Genomic DNA, 23,952 nt, shown 5'->3' on the forward strand with positions numbered 1-23,952 from the left:
GGGGGGTGGGGCCACCCGGAAGCGGAAGATAAACCCTGAACGCGTGCCTCGGAGTTTCACTTCTGTTATTTTAAGTAAATGTCAGTCCCTCTCCTCCTCACTGCCCCTCGCGTCGTCCTCCGCTCCCTCTCCGCTCCTCCTCGTGCCCAGCTTCGTTTCCTCTCCCGCGGACCCCGCGCCGGCTTCCGGGGTCACGCCGCCATTTCTACCGGCGACAAAGCCGAGACCTTCCGGCGGCTTTGCGGGGCCAGCGACACCCACAGCCGTAGCAGCATCATCAACATCAACAACAGCCGTAGCAGCATCATCAACCACAGCCGTAGCAGCATCATCAACCACAGCCGTAGCAGCATCATCAACATCAACCACAGCCGTAGCAGCATCATCAACCACAGCCGTAGCAGCATCATCAACATCAACCACAGCCGTAGCAGCATCATCAACCACAGCCGTAGCAGCATCATCAACATCAACCACAGCCGTGGCATCAACAACAATAACAGCAGCAGCATCAGCAGCATCATCAACAACAGCCTAGCATCAACAACAGCAGCATCAGCATCATCAACAGCAGCAGCATCATCATCATCATCAACAACAACAGCAGCAGCAGCAGCAATATAACCCAGCTCATCCACCGATTCGCGCTTCATTACCATTGTCTCGCTATCCCATCCACATATCATTCTCTCCCATTATTCATCATCTGACGCCTTCATCATCGTCCGCCTCGCCCCGGCTCTGCGCTGCGATGTCGTTCAAGCCCAACTCCTCGTCCCCCGCGCCTCTCCCGGTGAACAGTCAAGGTGAGAGTGGGAGAGTTGGTGAGTATCATGGTGGTGGTGAGTGTGGTGGTGGTGGTGAGTGTGGTGGTGGTGGTGAGTATCATGGTGGTGGTGAGTGTGGTGGTGGTGGTGAGTGTGATGGTGGTGGTGAGTGTGGTGGTGGTGGTTGGTGAGTGTGATGGTGGTGGTTGGTGAGTGTGATGGTGGTTGGTGAGTGTGATGGTGGTGGTTGGTGAGTGTGGTGGTGGTGGTGGTTGGTGAGTGTGATGGTGGTTGGTGAGTGTGGTGGTGGTGGTTGGTGAGTGTGGTGGTGGTGGTTGGTGAGTGTGATGGTGGTGGTTGGAGAGTGTGGTGGTGGTGGTTGGTGTGTGTGATGGTGGTTGGTGAGTGTGATGGTGGTGGTTGGTGAGTGTGATGGTGGTGGTTGGAGAGTGTGATGGTGGTGGTTGGAGAGTGTGGTGGTGGTGGTTGGTGAGTGTGATGGTGGTGGTTGGTGATGGTGGTGGTTAGTGAGTGTGATTGGTGAGTGTGGTGGTGGTGGTGGTTGGTGAGTGTGGTGGTGGTGGTAGTTGGTGAGTGTGATGGTGGTGGTTGGTGAGTGTGATGGTGGTGGTTGGTGAGTGTGATGGTGGTGGTTGGTGAGTGTGATGGTGGTGGTTGGTGAGTGTGATGGTGGTGGTTGGTGAGTGTGGTGGTGGTGGTGGTGAGTGTGGTGGTGGTTGGTGAGTGTGGTGGTGGTTGGTGAGTGTGGTTGTGTTAGTTGTTGAGTGTGGTGGTGGTGGTTGGTGAGTGTGGTGGTGGTGGTTGGTGAGTGTGGTGGTGGTGGTTGGTGAGTGTGGTGGTGGTGGTTGGTGAGTGTGGTGGTGGTGGTTGGTGAGTGTGGTGGTGGTGGTTGGTGAGTGTGGTGGTGTTGGTGAGTGTGTGGTGGTTGGTGAGTGTGGTGGTGGTTGGTGAGTGTGGTGGTGGTGGTTGGTGAGTGTGGTGGTGGTGGTGGTTGGTGTGATGGTGGGTGGTGAGTGTGGTGGTGGTGGTTGGTGAGTGTGATGGTGGTGGTTGGTGAGTGTGATGGTGGTGGTTGGTGAGTGTGATGGTGGTGGTTGGTGAGTGTGATGGTGGTGGTTGATGAGTGTGATGGTGGTTGGTGAGTGTGATGGTGGTGGTTGGTGAGTGTGATGGTGGTGGTTGGTGAGTGTGGTGGTGGTGGTTGGTGAGTGTGGTGGTGGTGGTTGGTGAGTGTGGTGGTGGTGGTTGGTGAGTGTGGTGGTGGTGGTTGGTGAGTGTGGTGGTGGTGGTTGATGAGTGTGATGGTGGTGGTTGGTGAGTGTGATGGTGGTGGTGGTGAGTGTGATGGTGGTGGTGGTGAGTGTGGTGGTGGTGGTGGTGAGTGTGATGGTGGTGGTGAGTGTGGTGGTCGTGGTTGGTGTGGTGGTGGTGGTTGGTGAGTGTGATGGTGGTGGTTGGTGAGTGTGATGGTGGTGGTTGGTGAGTGTGATGGTGGTGGTTGGTGAGTGTGGTGGTGGTGGTTGGTGAGTGTGGTGGTGGTGGTTGGTGAGTGTGGTGGTGGTGGTTGGTGAGTGTGGTGGTGGTGGTTGGTGAGTGTGGTGGTGGTGATTGGTGAGTGTGGGACGCCTGGTGGATGTTGAGTGGCGGGATGTGAACTCCCTCGCCTGTTATGCAGGACGCGTGAGTGAGATCCTGAACCTGACGCCTGTTGTGTATTTGGGGTGTGCGTGTTCTTCCCGTGGTCCGCGTGGACTTTTCTCCGGGTCCTCCGGTTTTTCCCTCCACATTTAGAGACGTGGTTGGTGAGTGCGGTTGGTCCTGGTTCTCGTGGTCTCCCTGCAGGGGGGGGGGGCGGTGTCCCGTCCCCAGGCCCCGCGGCGCAGCCGCTCCCTCGCCCCCTCTTCAGCGACTACGGCCCCCCCTCTCTGGGATACCTCTCCGTGGTGAGTCCCTGGTGGCTGCTCCCCGGGCACCCGACGCGGACCCTAACGGGTCATTCCTCATCACAATTCGGAGTTTGACCTCTGTTATTACCTCTGGCCGAATGCGTCACAAGGTTGCCAAACCGATTCATAGTCGCGGGTCACGAATGGATCTGCTCTCCGGCAAGTCAATGTGAGCGTGTTTTTTCACAAGACACCGAATTTTATATTGCCCATTTCACAGCTATTTAGATCGGTCGGTAACACGCAAGTTCGGCATTCTCATGCCCTTCAAATAAATACAATGACTGCGCTTTTAGAGCAGTCTATACGATAAGAGAAACAAGTTTTTGCTGGATAACTTCCGCCCTGGATTCCTGTCTGCCTGCCAGGTGTGCGTACGTCATAGTGACGTCACACCCCCCCCCCTCCGTGTCTGGATCCCACGCACATGCGAGGGATGTGCTCTCGTGGACGTCAGTGGCTGGTTGGCAAGGAGGGAGATGGTCACGTCCAATAGACTTGTAGGCTGCTAATGCACGGATGGGCCCGAACACAGTAATTATTTATGGAGGTTGTATGTTTGTTAAACTTCTTTCACACTGTACGTAGCCAACCATGCTAATCGGAGGTGCAGGTTTGCAGCGGCCAGCGAGTCCAATGAGTAAATCAATCAGTTGAGAACCGATTGCAACATAAGTTTGAATCGGACGCCATCCAGACATCCACCCTGCGTCCTTCCTTGTGGAAGAGGTATGTGGACGACACTTTCGTCATCTGGGCACATGGCCTCCCAGCATTGAACCACTTCTTGGACCACATCAATTCTAGACACCCATCCATCAGATTCACCATGGAAGTGGAGAAAGACGGTAAACTACCATTCTTGGATATTCTGTTTGAGAGGAGGCCTGACGGATCCTTGGGACATTCTGTCTACAGGAAAGCCACCCACACAGATTCCTACTTGAAACCGGATTCCCACCACCACCTATCTCAAAAGAATTCTCTCATCAAAACGCTATACCACAGAGCCCATGCATTTCTGACCAACACCACCTGGCCGGTGAATTAAGACATGTACATCGGGCCCTCAGGATGAACGGATACTCTGACCGCACTATCCGCCAAGCTGTTTCTCCCACCATACAGAAACAGCCACATGAAACTCCGACCAAAACTATCACGTTGCCATACATACCAGGCGTGACCAAAAAGATCTCCAAAATTCTAAACAAACATAAGATCCAAGTCCGATTCAGTACAGTGCATAAAATCCGTGATTTTATTCCATCTGTGAAGGATGTCGTTCCTGACTTACAGTATCCTGGAGTCTACAAATTGAGTTGCATTTGTGGTGATTGCTACATTGGAGAAACGAAACGTCATGTTTCTGATCGTGTCCGCGAGCACAAGTCAGATCTGAAACACGGCAGAACTGATTCTTCGGCCGTTGCCATTCATTGCCTCAACTCGGTGGGCTCTCATGAAATTGTATTTTCCGAGACCAAGGTTCTCTGCAAACCTCCTGGCTACCATCAAAGGTTTGTACACGAAGCCATACAAATATACAAACACAGACATAATTTCAACCGTGATGACGGTTACAAACTGAGTAATCATTGGAAAGATGTGATTAACCATGCAAAAAAGATTTAACTACACTTATTTGCCAATCTTATTTGACAGACAACCATCACAGTTTTACCATGTCTAGTGGTGGTCTCCCTGTTACAGGTTGAGTCATAAACCGCACCTCTCCATAACAAAGGCTCAGCCTTTGTTATGGAGTCTATTCTTAGTCTTAAGCCTCACCTTACCATATTAATAAAAGTATGCGGCCCTTGCCCCACCACCTTCTCCAACCATTATATAAACGGAGTGGTAGCTTCTGCAATCTCTCATTTACTTGATACAGCTGTCGTGGCTGTGACGGTACCACCTGAAGACGGAAGCTTGTGTTGCCTCTGAAACGTCGTGATTTTTATTTTATTTTACTTTTTAATGTTTTTTACCTACGTGACTTTACCGAAAAAACCTAAGAATAACAAAACATGTTTGCAGGCAAATCCGATTTTTCAACACAATGGAGTCGGTTGTCTGAAAGACAAAACATGGCCACAGTTATTGAGCTGGTGGTGGTGTGCATCGGCCAAAGAGCTCCGGTCGCCACGCGGGGTTGGGGGATGTGGAATGGTTGGTGTGCTGCTCACACGCGCGTGTTGACCGCGTGTGTTGTGTTGAGGCTGGAGGGGGCCCACAGCAGCCGCCACAGAGCAAATACGCCGAGCTGCTGGCCGTCATCGAGGAGCTGGGCCGCGACATCCGCCCCACGTACGCGGGGAGCAAGAGCGCCACGGAGCGGCTCAAGCGCGGTGAGCACAGTGCGACTCGCATGGCCAGCGCCACTCACCAATCGCGCATCTTCACGAATGTAAAGTCACAGCGAGTACCTGCTGAAGTGAGGAAGGCATTTGCTCGTCTCTTGAGGCAGTGGAGGAAAACCTGACAGCACAAAACAGTTCTTTGCCACAATGCCATTTTTTATTGACCTCAGAGGGGGTTGATGATGGGTTAAGTCAGTCCCTTCCCAACCAGGTTTTGATCTCAGAACCTTCCAGTTGCGAGCCGCTCGCAATACCGCTGAGCCACTTGGGTGGATTGCGTTCGTGTATCATTTGAAAAGACGGAAGCTTGTGTTGCCTCCGAAACGTCGTGATTTTTATTTTTTTATTTTATATATTTTTTTATTTTTATTAATTTTAATGTTTTTCCTACGTGACTTTACCGAAAAAACCTAAGAATATTTGAAAAGCAATCTAGTTTGGAGCTGTGCGATGCAAGTTTGGAGAAGACACTCGTTCGTATCTGGGGACGCCAGATGGTTCCATTCGTAGCCAACTGCAAGTGTATGATTGGCCATGATCAGCAATCCGAGTGATGGATTTCACTCCACCGTGGTCACAATTAGACTTGCAAAGACTCAAAAACCCATGGACTCGCAAATAGGGGGATCTTGTTGTGTGTTTCTTTCCAGGCATCATGCACGCGCGCGCGCTTGTGCGCGAGTGTCTGGCCGAGACGGAACGATCCGCGCGTTCCTAAAACAGCGCCCATCGAGGCAAGGTTCGGCACACACTTGGGTACCGGTTTTCACCGTCTCAACGACGTCTTGCCACAAGCGCCAATCTATAAAGGTCTCGGGTGCCCTACCGTCTTAGCGGGAAGTGCACTCGCAGATGGCACGTGGTACCAGCTCGGAGCTCCTGCAGCCTTGAGAGGCAACTGCCGACCACCGTGGATGTTGTGTTGATTAGGGTTGTGTAATTTAAGCCCGGTCTGTCTCATTTTTATACAACACCTTTTGCAAAATAAAGTAATACTTTCAAACATTCCTTTTATTTCACTGTTGCATCAAGGTGTGAAGAGTCGATATTTTTCTGCATGTTCTGGATTGCTTCAATCACAAACAAGTTGCAAACATTGTGGTCATAAACAATTACGAAGCACATTACACAGACATTGTTGTGTATACACTCGTCATGGGACTGTTTTCTTCGCTCCATTTTGACACATTTGGAGATATCATGTACGATCATGAACACCTAAGAAAATCTTAAAGAAAATGAAGTACATGTGTAATACGTGTACATATTCTAACAACTGCAAATACTGATGAGTAATTGTTTTTTATGCTTTTGCTTACGATCACACTGCATTAAATGTGCATGATTTTGTCATATTTTAGAGGATACGCAGGTCTGGCCAGAAGGGGGCTTGGGGCCATAAGGTGGGCCACGAAGTTGCACTATTCTGCGTTACCCCTCCCCGTATGGGTTTTCAATTTGGGCTCCAGTTTTCTAACACATGCAATACATTGGGATCAAATCCTGATACAGGGTCCCTCCTGCAAAGGTCTTTTGACTTGGTGATATTTTCCTGGGTAAATATCCAACATGGTTATGCAATAACTCCAAAGCAAGGCAACAGCCTAAGTCCGAGGGCTCAGACCAGATATCTCCCTTGTTGGCATCACTTTAGCAGTTCCAATATCCTTATGCGGTAAAAGTGAATTACGTAAATATTCAAATGCGTTATCAAATAATGCCCTTAACCATACAAATAAATTGCTCCAACTTTTAAGTTTTATGCCTTCATCATCAGCCACGAGCAATCCACTGCTGCATGAAGGCCTCCCTCTCCACGTCGCCGCCACCTCTCGCAAGCTTGCGACGCAGTCGGGGACTGGAATTTGCCGGTCATTTCTCAAATTTGGACTGCGACGCAAGCGCACGTGGCCGATTGTTTCCAATGTCACGGGGTCGCAACACATTTTGTTTCGTGTCTCACCGAGGACAGACTACTGTGGCGGTTCCTATCCAGCACAGTTCAGGGCTACACGGCGGTGCTTCTTCAGAGATGTTGCTCTCATAGGCTGCCCCACTCTCTGCGTTGACCAGTGAACTATTCACTCTTCTTCTCACATACGGCAAATCAAGTGCAACCTTTAGAGACTGAATTGTAAGTGATTTAGCCATTCCTATGCTTTTTCTGAGATTTGGGATATTGGAGATAACATTGCCTTAAAATATACTTCTCATTCAAGTTCTTTGGACGTTGCGGCCTCATTGCCCACAGTGACATCCCGGCAGCGCAGGTGCCGTCAGGGGCTCGTGCTGGTTGGGTCGAGCGACTGGAATGCCCGCTTGCGCTCGAGCGAGCGACGGCTGATCGCCTTGGCAGCGGCGCGCTGCCGCTGGCCTTCCAGCCGCTGCAGCCGCACGGCGCTCGCGTCCCCATGGGTGTGCTCGTCCAGCTTCGCGCGCAGAATCCCGCGTGCCAGCTTGCGATTGGTCTCCAGCGAGCGTGTCTGGTGGCACTGTGGGTTGCACGCAAGCCATCGTTTCACACCACATCCAGTATTCCTCCTCTCGCCGAGGCTCGCACGTCTGCTCTTACGAGCTACCGTGCCACCTACCGCAGGCTACTGACGACAAAAAACCTGAGCAAACGTCACGAGCGACACCCATCAGAAGCCGAGCCCTTCCAATGTGGCACGGGTAACAACACAGCCGTTTCAAGAGATCAAATTTAGTTGTTAATTAAATGAGCATTACGGCAGTGCTTCTCTCCTGTTTACAGCCCTGAGCCAGTGATGGACATTCCACGTTCCTATGGCTGGGTGAGAATATTCAGGACAACCACTGTTAGCTTCCCACAAAGTCTGTTGGCTGCGTATGGTGCGAAATGAAGTTCTATATACAAATGGCAGCCATTGTATTGACCCCAGAGGAAGGGATCATGGTCTGAGTCGAGAGTGGGTATAGGGGATACCTGGACTAAGTTTTTAGGTTGGATTGACAGTGTGGCCTGCGCTTAAGTTTCGGTGGCCAGGAAGTGGACAGGAGAGCCGATAATTTCCCTGGCCAGGTGAGTGGGTTGCCTGCGTCCTCCCCAATGCTGCTCGTGGGGCTGATGGTGCGGCATGTCCAGTAGAGGTCAATGCCGGTCACACCAACTCGTGCTGCAGGCTTAGAGTTAATGCAACTGTGCACGAAACACTGCCACAGATCCCCCCGTATAGCTGTAATGGACTGTGGACATGCTGCACGCGGTTTTCATTTGAGGCTCAGGACAAGTTCATATCATCGTCGCTGGTATTGGCCGTGAACAGGAATCCAACTCGGGTTGCCGGGTACGTAGCGCGAACCGCTACACTACCGCTCCTCACACAAGCGCGTTTGTGTGTGGTGACCAATAGACACGAACATCTACCGATACACAACGAACACGCTACCATGCACCACACACACGGACACACCGGTGCCCACTACCATGCACCGATGTCACAGGCGAGAGAGCCCCTGTCAGAGTAGAGGAGGGGGGGGCCGTGCGTGCCTTGACCACGATGCCCGAGGGCAGGTGCTTGAGCACCACGCAGTTGCTCGTCTTGTTGGTGGCCTGGCCCCCGGGGCCGCTCCCGCGCACGAACTGCTCCCTCAGCTCCTCCTCGCGCAGCTCCTCCAACCTCGGCCCTGACGCCTTCCCTCGGGGGGCCCCCGGCCCTCGGGGGCCGAGGGGGGCCCACACGGGGGCCCCCCGCGAGCCCCGGGCCGCGACGGAACAGAAGCTGAAGAACGAGGAGACGGCGCGGCAGGAGGCCACAGGGCCCCACCACAGAATGCGGGGAGGCATGGGGGCCACGTGCGGTCACCGATAGCGTGGCGAGATGAGCCTGCGACAGATGCACCGCCGGGACTGGGACACCGCCGGGGAGAGAAGGGCGCTGGCGAGACGCGGCGAGACGCGGGAGGGAGACGACGCGGGGACCGCAGCCGGCCTCAGGTTGGGGAAGCCCGTTCGGGGAACCCAAGAATCCTGCCGGAAACAACCGCCGGGGCGGACGTGACGTCACACAAACATGTGTACTGCGTGGTGAGTGTACTGCGTGGTGAGTGTACTGCGTGGTGAGTGTACTGCGTGGTGAGTGTACTGCGTGGTGAGTGTACTGCGTATGGTGAGTGTACTGCGTGGTGAGTGTACTGCGTGGTGAGTGTACTGCGTGGTGAGTGTACTGCGTGGTGAGTGTACTGCGTGGTGAGTGTACTGCGTAGTGAGTGTACAGTATGGTGAGTGTACTGTGTGGTGAGTGTACAGTATGGTGAGTGTACAGTATGGTGAGTGTACTGCGTAGTGAGTGTACAGTATGGTGAGTGTACTGTGTGGTGAGTGTACTGCGTGGTGAGTGTACTGCGTAGTGAGTGTACAGTATGGTGAGTGTACTGTGTGGTGAGTGTACTGTGTGGTGAGTGTACTGTGTGGTGAGTGTACTGCGTGGTGAGTGTACTGCGTAGTGAGTGTACAGTATGGTGAGTGTACTGTGTGGTGAGTGTACAGTATGGTGAGTGTACTGTGTGGTGAGTGTACAGTGTGGTGAGTGTACTGCGTGGTGAGTGTACTGCGTAGTGAGTGTACAGTATGGTGAGTGTACTGTGTGGTGAGTGTACAGTATGGTGAGTGTACTGTGTGGTGAGTGTACTGTGTGGTGAGTGTACTGTGTAGTGAGTGTACAGTATGGTGAGTGTACTGTGTGGTGAGTGTACAGTATGGTGAGTGTACTGTGTGGTGAGTACCGTATGGTGAGTGTACTGCGTGGTGAGTGTACTGCGTGGTGAGTGTTGCGGGTGGGGGTGGGTGTGTGTGGTGGGTGTGTGTGGGTGGTGGGTGAGTGGTGGGGGGTGGGGCTGAGTGGTGGGGGGTGGGTGAGTGGGTGGTGGGGGAGTGAGTGGGGGGTGGGTGGGGGTGAGTGTTGTGGCTGGGTGTGTGTGGTGGGTGAGTGGTGGGGGGTGGGGCTGAGTGGTGGGGGGTGGGTGAGTGGGTGGTGAGGGAGTGAGTGGGGGGTGGGTGGGGGTGAGTGTTGTGGGTGGGTGTGTGTGGTGGGTGTGTGTGGTGGGTGAGTGGTGGGGGGTGGGGCTGAGTGGTGGGGGGTGGGTGAGTGGGTGGTGGGGGAGTGAGTGGGGGGTGGGTGGGGGTGAGTGTTGTGGGTGGGGTGTGTGGTGGGTGTGTGTGGTGGGTGAGTGGTGGGGGGTGGGGCTGAGTGGTGGGGGGTGGGTGAGTGGGTGGTGGGGGAGTGAGTGGGGGGTGGGTGGGGGTGAGTGTATTGGGTGGGTGTGTGGTGGGTGTGTGTGGTGGGTGAGTGGTGGGGGGTGGGGCTGAGTGGTGGGTGGGGGGTGAGTGGGTGGTGGGGGAGTGAGTGGGGGGTGGGTGGGGGGTGAGTGGGTGGGGGGGTGTTCTGCACGCTGGGTGAGTGCACACACTTGCACCACTAGAGGGAGTTTTCTATCCCCGTCGCTTTCAGTCCCCGCCTGAATGAGTCGGGGCTGGAGCCGCCGAGCGGGGCCGCCCCGACAAACAGCAGCGGGATCTGCATCAGCGGCATCATCAGCAGCAGCATCATCAGCAGCAGCAGCATCAGCGGCAGCCATCCCTGAGCCTGCGGCTTGAAATGGCGGCCGGGGCCGCTCCGCGCTCGGGCCCCGCGGGTTGGGGGCCCGGGAGGCGCGGGTCGCTCCAGGCGGTCAGGCGCGGCCCCGGGATCTCGGTACGTGGACGGCCACCATCATAACGGGGCTCGGCGGCGGCGGCGGCGGTGGTGGAGTAGCGGGTAGCGGGGGGCGCGGGCTGCAGGGGCAGCAGCCATTGGGAGACAGGAAAGGGGGTTCGGTGTTGGTAGAGTGGGGGAGGAGGTGAGGGGGGAGAGTCCGGGGAGCGGGGATGCCGTTCCTACGTGGGTCAGGGCCGCTGATCGCCACATGCACGGATTGATCCCCTCAGGGGGGTCATCATCATCATCATCTCACAGGGGGGGTCATCCCCTCACAGGGGTCATCATCATCTCACAGGGGTCATCACCATCTCACAGGGGGGTCATCCTCTCACAGGGGTCATCATCATCTCACAGGGGGGGGGGGGTCATCATCTCACAGGGGTCATCATCATCTCACGAGGGGTCATCATCTCACAGGGGGGGTCATCATCTCACAGGGGTCATCATCATCTCAGGAGGGGTCATCATCTCACAGGGGGGGTCATCATCTCACAGGGGGGGTCATCATCTCACAGGGGGGGGTCATCATTCCTTCACAGGAACGACAGGCGCGGCCCCTGTCCCCAGCGTCTCTCCCATCGTCTCGTCCACGCGTGGCGGAGCGGTGGGGCCATAGAGAGCCCCCCCCCCCCCGTGTCATGTCGCTGTCTGCTAGAGTCAGCCTGGGGGGGGGGGCTGTGAAGTCAGCCTGGGGGGGGGGGCTGTGAAGTCAGCCTGGGGGGGGGGGGGGCTGTGAAGTCAGTGGGGACCTGGAAGGTCAGGGTTGGACCTGGGAGGTCAGGGTTGGACCTGGGACCTCCTGGAAGTCGGGGGGACCTAGGAAACAAGGGGGACCTGTGGCATCTGACATACAGGGGGCGACCTGGGGGGGGGGTGTCAGGAGGCGTTCCTGGGAATTGGCGTTGAGGTGTGAATTCCGTGCGGGAATGGCGTGGAGAGTGAATCGCGTTGTGTGAGGGGTGGGTGCATGGGGGTGCGTGGGAGCGAGGTGAATGTGTGTGAGAGTGGTCGAGCGCGGTGTGAGTGATGGGACGCGAGGCTGTTAGGCTGTTAAAGTGAAGTTTATGGCCGCGTAATCAGATTAGAGCTGTAAGTGGGAGGCCGCCAGGTCCAGGGTTATCGCTGTGGAACCGGAGCAAAATCAGGTGCCGATTTGTTGTTGTAAATTGAGACTTGGGGACCCGCGCCCCCTCGCTGAGAGCAACCAGCAGCAGTGGACGGTGCAAGGCCCCGTGCTGTTGCAGAGGCATCCCCTCATCCTCCTGCTGCTCCTCATCCTCTTGCTGCTGCTCCTCCTGCTGCTTGGTGTAGCCGGCCCATAGTTGCTGAGCCGCCCTGAGCTGATTCATGGACGCGTGAGCTGGGTGCAGGACTTGACTTGTCAGGGATGTAAATTGGCAGGTTGACACCTGAGCAGTAAGTTGCACAACTTCGTGGCATGTAACTGAATCCCTTATGTGGACGCCTCTTCAACCAGAGACTTCCACGTGTAAGCAGGCGACTAAGTCAGAGATTTTGAGAGCAATTTGCCCACTCACCAATGCCAAATGTCCCCCTATAGCCTTAACAAACTGCTGGGGCAAGTGCTGTTAGCGAGCACCTATGAAGGCCGGCATGGCACATGAGGGGGTGGGTGGCAAGCACCACGTCTGGCCGCCTTTGTCTCCCAAGTGATGTTGTTTACACACCACACCAGGTACTCATTTGAGGCTGAGTCGACCTATGGGAGGCCGAGGACCGGTTCAGATAATCGTCACTGGTGTTGCCCATAAGTGGGAATCGAACTCGGGTCGCTGGGTTTGTTGTCCTGCACCTCCGATGAGCACGGTAGGCGACGTGCGAAAGAAGTTCAACATACCTAGCGAAGCCCACACGCTCACTCACACACCCATTCACCTACACACCTACCCCACACTCATTCACATGCTCATCCACTTACCCACATGTTCACCTATTCACTTATCCACTCACCAAAAGGAAGCAATTAATGGGGTCCAAAAGGCAGGATTAAACGACGTTTTGAGGAGAGACTTGAAATCAAGAGAGAGGACCAGGCGGAGTTGCCTGGGAAGGGAGTTCCAGAGGATAGGGGGGAGTGTCGTGGTTAAAGGAGCAACCCACCAACCCATAGAGGCAAGTATATTCACGAGAGACGCAAAGACCCACATTAAGGCAAATATACTCGCAGAGACTTACAGCTAAAACAGCCTCCACAAATGGCAAAGCAGTGGATCCTGGAAACAAGGTGGCCAGAATTCGTGGAGCAGATGGACCAGAGGGGGAGCTGCTAGGACATGCAGTGGAGGAGGCTGCAGGGGTAGTGAGGAGGGGGGTCAAGGCCGTGGATGAATTTGAATGTGAGCTCAAAGATCTTGTCGTCCACACCCTCGTGAATGGAAGCTGGTATAGTGAGAACATGGAGATGGGAGAACGAGGCTTGGTTCAGAAAATAACCTGCGCTGTGGTATTTTGGACCAGCTGTAGTGAACATTTGGATTGGGTTGTTGTGGTAGAAACTAACATAACTCAAAATTCTGCCGTTATTTATAGCCAGATGCAGCTCACGACAGATGTGTCCTGGAGAATGCGTAGCGATCTTGTTTCCGTGTCACATAACACTGGCTACGTACGGTGCTAAAAAAGTTGAACATATATACATACATGCATTGGCCGAGTTCCTGAAATGTGTCCCGGGAGGAGGAGGAGTGTGGGGTTTTTGCGGTTGTTGTGATCATCATGGTGGTCGTGCCCAATCGCTCTGAGCCTCATACATGGGCTAACATTTTAGGCACGATGACAGTGTTAATGCACTGCAGTAACTACCGCTGTTCGTGTAAACCCACGTGCAGCCCCCGCGTGTTTGACCCTGTGCCAGAGCGACAGCTGTGGCGCCCACTTACCACGCCGGATGATTGCTACTGTGTCCTGGAAATGGTCCAGCATGCTACTCTGACCAATTTAATGTTTAACCTCGCTGCAACTGTAAAACGAGCTCGTAGAGCGGACGGTGACTTGCTCAACCCTGGTTCTAATGACCTCCCTTTTGGTCGCCTCAACTACAGCATGGGACCCGAGAGGGCCCATGCATCTGCAGAATGCTAGGGAGACTCGCTACGTCATCTTGCATGGAGGCCCTTCTGCATTTGGGGCCTACGTGCACGTGGGATCAGGCGCTGCGCCCCGATTAAGCTCTATTAGGTCCCAAGAGGCAATTATGTTAATGGGCAAGGGGTCAGTAAGGGAATGGCATCCTCTGGGTTCAAAAGCTGACGATGTAAACACTGCGGTCTGCATACACCAAAAAACACAGAATGGTTCTTTCGTTTTCACCAATAACATTCTAACTTGCCAGTGTTTCTATAACCAAGTTAAAAATACATTGCAATAAACATCACTAAATTTGCACAAACTGCAACCTCGTGCATTTCTGTGGGGAATGGCAGTGACTGGTGCCACAGCGCTGCATGTGCAGCCACTTTAAATGTTTGTCGAGAACCGTGCTTGTCCTCGCTGATGGAGCGACCGTCAGCTTGTGTTACCTCCTGGTGCTGTGGGGAACCAGCTCTGGAATTGCAGAGCTGTCTTCAAGAAAATCCAGTGCAAATTTGGCTTTGCTTATTCGTTCTCCTCTGGCACCTGTCATTTCCCCACCTTTTGCGTGATGGGTGGGCAGCTGTGATGGGTGCAGGTGTGATGGGAGGGCATGTCAGAGCAAGGTTAATGATGACTGCACTCTCATCCACGTGATTTTATATGATGCCGTCTCTTTGAACATTATTTGTCCTCAGAAGGGGTTAGCGTCACGTGAGTGTGTGCACATGCACGTACGTGCGTGTGAGCACTGTCCTTGGTAACTGCTAAAGATTACAGTGGCCAGTGGATTAGTGGTTGCTTGCGTGAGTGGGCAGTGGCCCCATCGGTGGCCGTGGGTATTCAACCTCCCCACGGGGACCAGGAGTACCACCACTTGGGGATTTCGCTAGACAGGGGGCGCGTGTATGTAATCGTGGATGTGTGTGGTGCCCGTGGGTTTGTGTGTGTGTGGCCGCTGTCTCTGTGGGGGGCGGGGGGGGGCCCGTTCTGCTCGGGGGTGTTTTTCTGCAACAGCTTCTCGCAGCTGCCTCTGAGCCGAGGTTTCCATGGCGACCACCGGGTGATGCTCGTGTGACGTGGCCGCGCGTAACCACCGCCTCCAGGCGGCCGCTCTGCACGGCGCGGATGGGGACCTGCAGACCTTTGCCTTCCTGGTTCACTACAGGGTTCATAGGAACGCAGTACAGTTCAAATGATCAAGGTTCATAATCTCCCGCTTTAGAAACGCATTAACAATGAGTGCACTGCCGCAGCGGTGACCTTGTGAGCAGAGAAAGGCGGCTGAGGCGGCCGGCTGCCTGCCTCGTCGTTGGTGGCATTTTTCACGGAGGATTTGTGGCGAGATGTGGACCCGAGGAGGGGGAGCCGTGGCATCGGAAGACGAGGGCGACGGATGGCGTCGTTATCGGAGAGCACGGGGCCTGGACACCAGAATTGCTGGTGCTATTTTTATTCCACGTGTTTTGGAGGATCGTCTCGGAGGCGTGAGGGTACATTCTGAAATGACGCCCGACGCTGGCTCCTCCATCACCCGTTGCACCGTCGTCAACAGGAGGAGCGCAGTGGCGCTTCTGGGTTCGGGGTGATGCGTTCGAGTGCCGTGTCCTCCCGTGACGGGCACGTGTCACAGGCCCCGGTTCCATTTAAATAATGCACCTGGAGCCTATGGGCAAGGTGAACCGGATACATTATTCATGTAGACTTAGCCAATGTCTTGTAATGCATATTACTGCATGTATAATTCAAGCGGTGTTTAAGAAGGACAGACGCTGCACTCACGACGAGCTTCTGAGATTCCTCCTGGGCTAACCCGAGGCTTGGTCATCTCCTAGTTGCTCTGTGCACTCACAGGGAGTCGCGGTCGGCGTGAGTGCACGAACGCACGAACGCGTGCGGACGCGTGCGAAAGCGTGCGTGTGGCGTGCACGTGTTCGAGTCCGCTTACGTAAGTTAACTTGCACACAGTCACTGCCCAGACATGAATACACGCCCATGTTTAGACAGATGTGTCTTCCTGCTTCCACCTAATCTCACACGTCCACGCACGCACACACACATCCTCCTCTCAACCAGGGAGACCTCGATAGACATGCGGGTCGAGTTCACCGGTGGCAGCACAAAAGGGGAGTGGAGCCGACACCATCTCTTCCTCCCACCACTGCCATGCCGACACGGAGTTCGGTGCTCCTCGCCTTAGGCCATATTTAGCCAAAAAAATGCTCCCAGATCACTGGTGCAAGAAGCTGCCCAGCATTCTTTGCTGTGCTGCAGAGTAAACGCTGACATGCTGCTAGAGTGACGACACTCCACGCCCCTCGCTTGCGTTAGTGGCTTGATGTGGCACCAATTCTGTGTACGTTATAAATGGGACGTTATTTTATTATTTTCATCACGAGCCGGTGTGTGCGGCTCGGGAGAAAATGACACGATTCTAGAGCGTGTGGAATTGGACGTGCGAGAGGCTCGTGACAGTGGCTGGCGGCGAGGACGAGCAGCAGGTCGCTGTGTGACGGCGTGGGGGGGTTGGCTTGGGGTCAACGTGGCTCGCACTGCGTTCCGTTGAGACGGTGTTTCGGTTTGAGTTCATGCCAGGCGGCCTTACTACGGTAATGTATTCTGGTGGTTTGCGTGGTAGATATTCAACAACATGCTGTATGTGCTGTGTGACGTATGGTGGGGTGCGTCTTACGTGATGTGGGTGTGTGATGGTGTGTATGTGTGATATGTTTCGGAGGTGGCGAACAGCACTTGCCCCAACAGTATATTAAGGCTATATGTGGGATCTTTGCTTTTGTGTGGGTATGTGTGAAATTGTGTTGTGTACAGGTATGTATGGTGTGTGTGAAATGGCGTGTTTTGTGTGTAAGTGGGGAGCAGCAGTGGAGTAGTTAACGCATTGCACTACGAACTCGGCGACCTGAGTTTAATTCCCCCTCAAGATTAATAACAGTGGCGAATATATGAACTGGTCTTGGGCCTCCCCTAGGTCGAGTCAGTACCTGGTGCGGTGTGCAAACATCAGCACTTGGGAGAGAAAGGCGGCTTGGTGTGGTGTTGGCTAAATCACCCCCTTGTTAGCCGTGCCAGCCTTCATAGGTGCTTACTAACAGGGCTTGCCCCAGCAGTCTGGTAAAGGCTACACGGGGGATGTGTGGAATCCACTTCGTCATGTAGGGATGCCTGCCGAGGAAGGGGCGGTCCGTGGTGCCAACAGCAGCAGCAGCAGCAGACGCGTGTGGGTGCGAACCCAGTGAGGAGGGGGATCCATGTTCTCAGCAGAGCAGCCTCCCACCACAGGCAGGAGAGCGGTCTCGGGAGGACGGCCTTGGTGGCAGATTGTTCTGGGTGGTGGAGACCATGAAGGTAGAGAGGTTTGGAGAGCTGGGAGAAGATGACCCTTTCCAGGTCTTCTCACAGTAAATGAGGCGTGAGATGGGACATTAATCAGCAGGGATGTTCGGGTCCAATAGGATGCTTTCAGTGTGGGAGTGATGGTGGATGTGCGTGTGGGGTTTGATGTGGTGTGAGGAGCTTGTCAAATCCAGTTTGTGTCACCAGACGGTGAGAACTCAGAAGAAGAGGATATGGAAGTCTCATTCGCAAGAGTGGCCTTGGGCACCGAAATAATAAAATAAAAACATTTGAAATAAAGTCCCCTACACTAATTCTAGATTTGAAGCTTTCGTGACTGCAAGGATTCATATTCTTAGGTTTTTTTCGGTAAAGTCACGTAGGTAAAACATTAAAATTAATAAAAGTAAAATAAAATAAAAATCACGACGTTTCGGAGGCAACACAAGCTTCCGTCTTCAGGTGGAACTGTCACAGCCACGACAGCTGTATCAAGTAAATTAGAGATTGCAAGAGCTACCACTCCGTATATATAATGGTTGAAGAGGGGGGAAGGGCCAAGTACGGCACACTTTTTATTCATATGGTAAGGTGAGGCTAACAATAGTGTGAAAAGGAGAAAACAACTAAACATGATAAAACAAGCCTGGCTGTCTATCAATAACCTGTAATAGTTGTCTGTCAAATAAGATTGGCCAAATAAGTGTAGTTAAATCTTTTTTGCATGGTTAATCACATCTTTCCAATGATTACTCAGTTTGTAACCATCATCACGGTTGAAATTATGTCTGTGTTTGTATATTTGTATGGCTTCGTGTACAAACCTTTGATGGTAGCCAGGAGGTTTGCAGAGAACCTTGGTCTCGGAAAAGACAATTTCATGAGAGCCCACCGAGTTGTAGCAATGATCGGCAACGGCCGAAGAATCAGTTCTGCCGTGTTTCAGATCTGACTTGTGCTCGCGGACACGATCAGAAACATGACGTTTCTTTTCTCCAATGTAGCAATCACCACAAATGCAACTCAATTTGTAGACTCCAGGATACTGTAAGTCAGGAACGACATCCTTCACAGATGGAATCAGATCACGGATTTTATGCACTGTACTGAATCGAACTTGGATCTTATGTTTGTTTAGAATTTTGGAGATCTTTTTGATCACGCCTGCTATGTATGGTAACGTGATAGTTTTGGTCGGTGTTTCATGTGGCTGTTTCTGTGTGGTGGGAGAAACAGCTTGGCGGATAGTGCGGTCAGAGTATCTGTTCATCCTGAGGGCCCGATGTACATGTCTTAATTCACCGGCCAGGTGGTGTTGGTCAGAAATGCCATGGGCTCTGTGGTATAGCGTTTTGATGAGAGAATTCTTTTGAGATGGGTGGTGGTGGGAATCCGGTTTCAAGTAGGAATCTGTGTGGGTGGCTTTCCTGTAGACAGAATGTCCCAAGGATCCGTCAGGCCTCCTCTCAAACAGAATATCCAAGAATGGTAGTTTACCGTCTTTCTCCACTTCCATGGTGAATCTGATGGATGGGTGTCTAGAATTGATGTGGTCCAAGAAGTGGTTCAATGCTGGGAGGCCATGTGGCCAGATGACGAAAGCATCATCCACATACCTCTTCCACAGGGAAGGACGCAGGGTGGATGTCTGGATGGCGTCTGATTCAAACTTTTCCATGAACATGTTGGCTATAACTGGTGACAAGGGGGAGCCCATAGGGGTACCCTCATTCTGTTTGTAGAAGGTGTCATTCCAGGTAAAATAGGTGTTGGTGAGGCAATGCCTAACCAGCGCAGGTACGTCAGAATTCAATCCATGTTGGACTAAGTCCTCAATTATTGTTAGGGTGTCCGGTACTGGGACTTTGGTAAACAAAGATACTACATCAAAGCTGACGAGGATGTCATCAGGAGATAGTACCATGTCCTTAACTATAGAGACTAATTGGGTTGAGTTGAGTACTGCCGAAGAGGTCGTGCCTGTGAAGGGGAGCAGAGTATCTGATAGAAAACGGGCTAGTTTGTACGTAGGAGAGTTTATCGTCGACACGATGGATCGTAGCGGGGTGCCTTCTTTATGGATTTTGGGAAGACCATAGAGTCTGGGAGGTCTAGCCGCCCGATGGTTTTAGAGAGGGACGTTTGCTTGGTTCGATTAGGGAAGTCGAACTCGTGATGATACTGTTGGTTTTTGTCGTTAGGCTTTTAGTGGGATCGTTTTTAATTTTAGAGTAACTCTCATCATTAAGAAGGTCCAGGATTTTGTTGTTATATGAATCTTTATCCATGATGACCATGGCATTGCCCTTGTCTGCCGAGAGGATGACTATATCATCTCTATTTTTTAGGTCCGCGAGTTCAGAGCGTTCGTTTTGGCTGATGTTACTAGTGGGTTTCTTAGCATTCTTAAGAATAGTAGCTATTTCAGCTCTTGCTACATGAAGTAAGAGGAAAAACAACTCGCATGAGTGTGTGTGCATATAGATATATAATGTTGGTGTGTATTGTATGTATTGAGTGCATTGTATCTGTGGTATGTGTTTAGTGTTGGTTACACACGGCGTGTTTGTGTTTGTTGTTATACAGTATATGTGGTGTGTGTGTCGTGTATTGGATGCACGGTGGGTGCTCAGCCGCACAGTGCACAGACCGGTTCTTTTGCATTCTTGTGTGGGGTTGAAGAAATATGAATTCGTGTGAATATTTTAAACAAAGATTGTCATTAACATGTTTACGAGACCAGTTCTGTCTGCCGTCCACCTGGAACATGGCACCTGCAGAGATGCACACCTTGTACTACACAACAGCATTAGTCGTGGTGTCGACAGCAAGGGGGCGCAGGACAGACACCAACATTAGGCTGACTCTGCTCGGCTTTAGATGTCTGAAGGTAAAGGTAATCTGCCCCCCTACTGGCAGGCTGATGCCTGAGTCCAGGCCAGGCACTGAGTCACCTTGTGGCCACAGGTGCAGCTATCACTGGGAGTGCCCTTTAAAACTCTTGAGATGAAATGAAAGTTGCTTATTGCATGTAAAGCGATCTCTAGATATTGTTTGATCTATTTTTCCACATTGACCAGACAGGGTTAGAATAAGTGGGCGTACCCACACTTTTTCACCTTGCTGATCTCATCCGGTCATCCTCGCAGCGGCTTTTGGCTAACCATCTAACAAAGATGGTCACTGCTTTGTTCCCTTTCAGATTCGCTTCTGTGGCCATCTGGAACGCTGTTCCTTTCGATATTAGGAACCCACTGCAACTATGCACTTTTAAATCTAAATTAAAAACTAATTTCTTTAGAATAGCTTTTCTTGTTTAGTTTGATGTCCTTCCCCCACACCTCCGATTAGCATGGTTGGCTCCATACGGTGCGAAAGAAGTTCAATATACATACATCCCACCACACACGGTCTGCTGATCAACTAAGTATGGCATACCCAGTAATACTGCAGGGTGGACAGAGGCGGTGGGGGGATTTGAGAAACTTGCCGCATCGGTTCAACTGCCCTGTCAGAACCGGTGAACCTGGACTGCAAGCCCAGTGTGCGAACTGTGACACCACGACAGCTTCTTAGATAGGTACGGGTGGTTTGTATGAATGTCCTTTTTAAGACAGCGTACCGGCATTTTTTGCTTGTTTGTGTACAAAGTACGAGTGTATGGTGGTGTTGCGCTTATTTTTGCCATCTCGTCAAAGTGACTTCCTGCTCAAATGAGCATTGAAGCTAAGTGCTCAACTCCTCTTTACGGCACTGAGCCACTTGTGAAAACTCCACATTCCTATGGTGGGGGCGAGTCTCTCCATCGGACAACCACTATTGTTCTTCCCCACAAATTGTTACTCGTAATAATTTCAATTTGTAAGCCTCATTCCATCCGTAGATCCCAATGGATAAAGCTGAGTGGTCTGTCATCTGCTGCGCTGCAATGGCCGGCTGACCGCATGACCATGCTAAAGTGGTGTATGTGCTGTGCGTGTATGCGCGCGCATGTGCGCTGCCTGTGTTTCTGTGTGTAGGGGTGAAGACTGTCCTTGCCGGACACTGAGCCTCGAGCAGACGTCGTCCTAATCGCGGTTTGGTCCAGGCGGTGCCTGAGCGTGCGTGCGTGCGTTCGCGCGCATTCTCGCTCGTCTGCTCGCCAGAGAAGATGCTCATCAAGGAGTACCGCATCCCGCTGCCCATGAGTGTGGAGGAGTACCGCATTGCTCAGCTCTACATGATTCAGGTGGGGCGTGAGTGTGTCATGTGTGTGCGTGCGTGTCGTGCGCACGCGTGTGTTATGTGTTTTTCATGTACGTGTACGTGCTTGTCGGTTGTGTTCCCGGGTAGGGGAGCGGCAGAGGTCGCAAACGGGTTTTGATTCCTTACCCGTACCCGGCCGCACCAGGGTCGCAAACGGGTACCCGGCTATCCGTACCCGGCCGGGTGCGGGTAGCCGGGTATCGGGTAGGGTACGGGTATCGGGTAGGGTACGGGTATCGGGTACGGGTAGCCGGGTATCGGGTAGGGTACGGGTATCGGGTACGGGTAGCCGGGTATCGGGTAGGGTACGGGTATCGGGTAGGGTATGGGTATCGGGTACGGGTAGCCGGGTATCGGGTAGGGTACAGGTATCGGGTACTCGATTGCGACCTCTGGGGAGCGGTAGTGCAGTGGTTAGCTTGCTGGCCTACAAATACCGTGACCCACGTTGAAATGGTGCTCACAGCCAAGATCAATGATGAATAACTGAACCGGTAATGGGCCTCCTCTAGCTCGACTCAGCCAAATATGAGAACCTGGTGTAGTGTAAACACCAGCATTGGCAGATACACAAAGTGCGGTTCTGCTGCACCGCACTGAGCGGGCGCTTTCCCCGGTAGTTTCAGCTGCTGGGTTCTGTGTTTGCATTTGACCTTATTGTGTTTGTACTTTGGTTATAATGGATACGGTGAAAGCTGTTGTCAAATATGGTGATATTATGACGCGTGTTTACCCAGGAAAGCCCTACTGATTTTCAAGACTTTTTTCGGAGGATCCTGCCAAGTTGTCATCGTTGGGGGCAATGTTGCTGCTGTGTGTAGTATCAATTTAGTAATTTGCAGGTAATTTTTCAGTATTGGGATGTTTAACCCATACCAGTCACGTTGCAAATCCATGCAGAACAGGGGGAGAAAATACAAACTCTACACAGAAGGCGCCAGAGTCGAGAATCGAACCCAGGCTCCGAGTGCTGCGAGGCACGAGTGTTGCCGCTGTGCCAGCCTGCTGCCCAACACGCTGTCTGCTTGCGAGGCCCAGAACTGTGGAGCCATTCAGTCCCTCTCACAGCACACCGTGTGGCTTTCAGAAAAAGAGTCGAGATGAGACGAGCGGCGAGGGCAGCGGAGTGGAGATCTTGGAAAACCGGCCATATGAGGATGGCCCGGGGGGCAGGGGCCAGTACACGCACAAGCTCTACCACATCGGCATGCACATCCCTGGCTGGTTCCGCGCCATCCTGCCCAAGGCCGCGCTGCGGGTAGAGGAGCAGTCGTGGAACGCTTACCCCTACACACGCACACGGTGAGCCTCACACGTGCACCCACAAAGATAAAAGATCCCCCAACATAACCTTTATAGACTGTTGTTGGGAAAGGGTTGTTAGCGAACACCTACTAAGGCCAGCATTGTCCCCAACCACTTTTGTCTACCCATTGGCGATGTTTACACGATGCACCAGGTACTCATTTGAGGCTGAGTCGACCTTGGAGAGAACCAGGACTGATTCAGATAATCGTCATGAGTGATAGCAGTGAGTGACATTTGAACTCGGGTCGTCGGGTTCGTACCGAATCGCGCGAAACGCTCCACCACCACTCCCCACGCAAATTCACAGATACATGTGTAGAGGTGTAGTGGGTGACATCACGTCACGCGCACCCTCGGAAAGAGTGGCGTTGCGGGACGTGACGTCAGGCGGGCCGTGGAGAACGGTGACGTCATGCCCCCAGGGGGGTATTTAAAGGGGGACCCGGGATGGAACCGGGGTTCGTCGGGGGTAGGAGTGGGGACTCGGGTAGTTGGTCCTCACACGAGGCTAGGGGAGGCTACTCCGCCCGACCGGCCGAGGTTGGGGGTGGAGAGGCGAGTTAGCCGGGGTGTAGGGATCCCAGTACCCTGTCCCCTGGGGAGTTATTGTCTATGGGGTGTTGGCTCGGCGTAAGCCTTATCAACCTGGCGGAAGCCCTTAAATAAACGTGGCGTGAGCCCCTAATAGCAACCTGCCTCGGAGTCGTGAATTGCACCTCAACACATGTATGCTCATACAAACACAAAAATAATACAACTCATGCACACAGAGGCACCCTCTTGCACAAAAACACGTGCACACTTTTACGTACTAAAACTTGTGTCTCCTGAATTGTGTAGAAATACAACTAAACGTGCTGCTGCTGTGCTGCTGCTGTGCAGGTACACGTGCCCTTTTGTGGAGAAGTTTTCAATCGACATCGAAACGCACTACCAGCAGGACGGCGGAGACCAGCTGAACGTGTTCAACCTTGGCGCTGCAGAGAAGCGCCAGTGCAGCGTCGGTCAGCACCGCTTTCGCTCGCTCCCTGTCTCACTCGCCCGACCCTCCCGCCAAGTTTTCCCCTGAATTAGCATTGTTCAACGGTAACCGGTAAACCAGTAACCATTTTAGTAATCGGTTATCCCTTCCAACGGT

The 23,952-nt window shown here is 52.9% G+C and overlaps 3 protein-coding genes across 9 annotated transcripts in view; 2 read left to right on the forward strand and 1 right to left on the reverse strand.

Moving 5' to 3' along the window:
- The first annotated feature begins 4 nt into the window (after positions 1-4).
- CDK2AP1 (cyclin dependent kinase 2 associated protein 1) lies at positions 5-6,104 on the forward strand. 2 transcript variants are annotated; one of them, XM_061560980.1, is made up of 4 exons: positions 5-806; positions 2,580-2,731; positions 4,956-5,094; positions 5,748-6,104. In XM_061560980.1, exons 1-4 carry the CDS (start codon positions 752-754, stop codon positions 5,813-5,815), a joined length of 414 nt encoding a protein of 137 aa, XP_061416964.1. In that variant the 5' UTR covers positions 5-751; the 3' UTR covers positions 5,816-6,104. The 2 variants fall into 2 exon arrangements, with proteins under 2 accessions (XP_061416964.1, XP_061416965.1); XM_061560981.1 differs by having other exon boundaries at positions 11-806; positions 4,956-5,085.
- Positions 6,091-9,096, reverse strand: MTRFR (mitochondrial translation release factor in rescue). Its single transcript, XM_061560979.1, has 2 exons — positions 8,609-9,096; positions 6,091-7,589 (listed from the first exon to the last, which is right to left on the reverse strand). Exons 1-2 carry the CDS (start codon positions 8,903-8,905, stop codon positions 7,374-7,376), a joined length of 513 nt encoding a protein of 170 aa, XP_061416963.1. The 5' UTR covers positions 8,906-9,096; the 3' UTR covers positions 6,091-7,373.
- A 1,464-nt stretch (positions 9,097-10,560) lies between these two features.
- LOC133348257 (membrane-associated phosphatidylinositol transfer protein 2-like) overlaps positions 10,561-23,952 on the forward strand; it is a 45,895-nt gene continuing 32,503 nt past the window's right edge. For 2 of the 6 annotated variants that reach the window (XM_061560973.1, XM_061560977.1), the window contains exons 1-4: positions 10,561-10,811; positions 21,281-21,489; positions 22,594-22,808; positions 23,697-23,818. In XM_061560973.1, the coding sequence (XP_061416957.1) occupies positions 21,412-21,489; positions 22,594-22,808; positions 23,697-23,818 (415 nt within the window). In that variant the 5' untranslated portion in view covers positions 10,561-10,811; positions 21,281-21,411. Of the gene's footprint in view, positions 10,812-15,716; positions 15,856-16,252; positions 16,517-21,280; positions 21,490-22,593; positions 22,809-23,696; positions 23,819-23,952 lie in introns of those variants that run through there. The other 4 variants (XM_061560976.1, XM_061560978.1, XM_061560975.1 and 1 more) reach the window with 3 other exon arrangements.

Source organism: Lethenteron reissneri, chromosome 27 (assembly GCF_015708825.2).
Source record: "Lethenteron reissneri isolate LAM-NWPU_2019-01 chromosome 27, ASM1570882v1, whole genome shotgun sequence".
NCBI lineage: Eukaryota > Metazoa > Chordata > Hyperoartia > Petromyzontiformes > Petromyzontidae > Lethenteron > Lethenteron reissneri.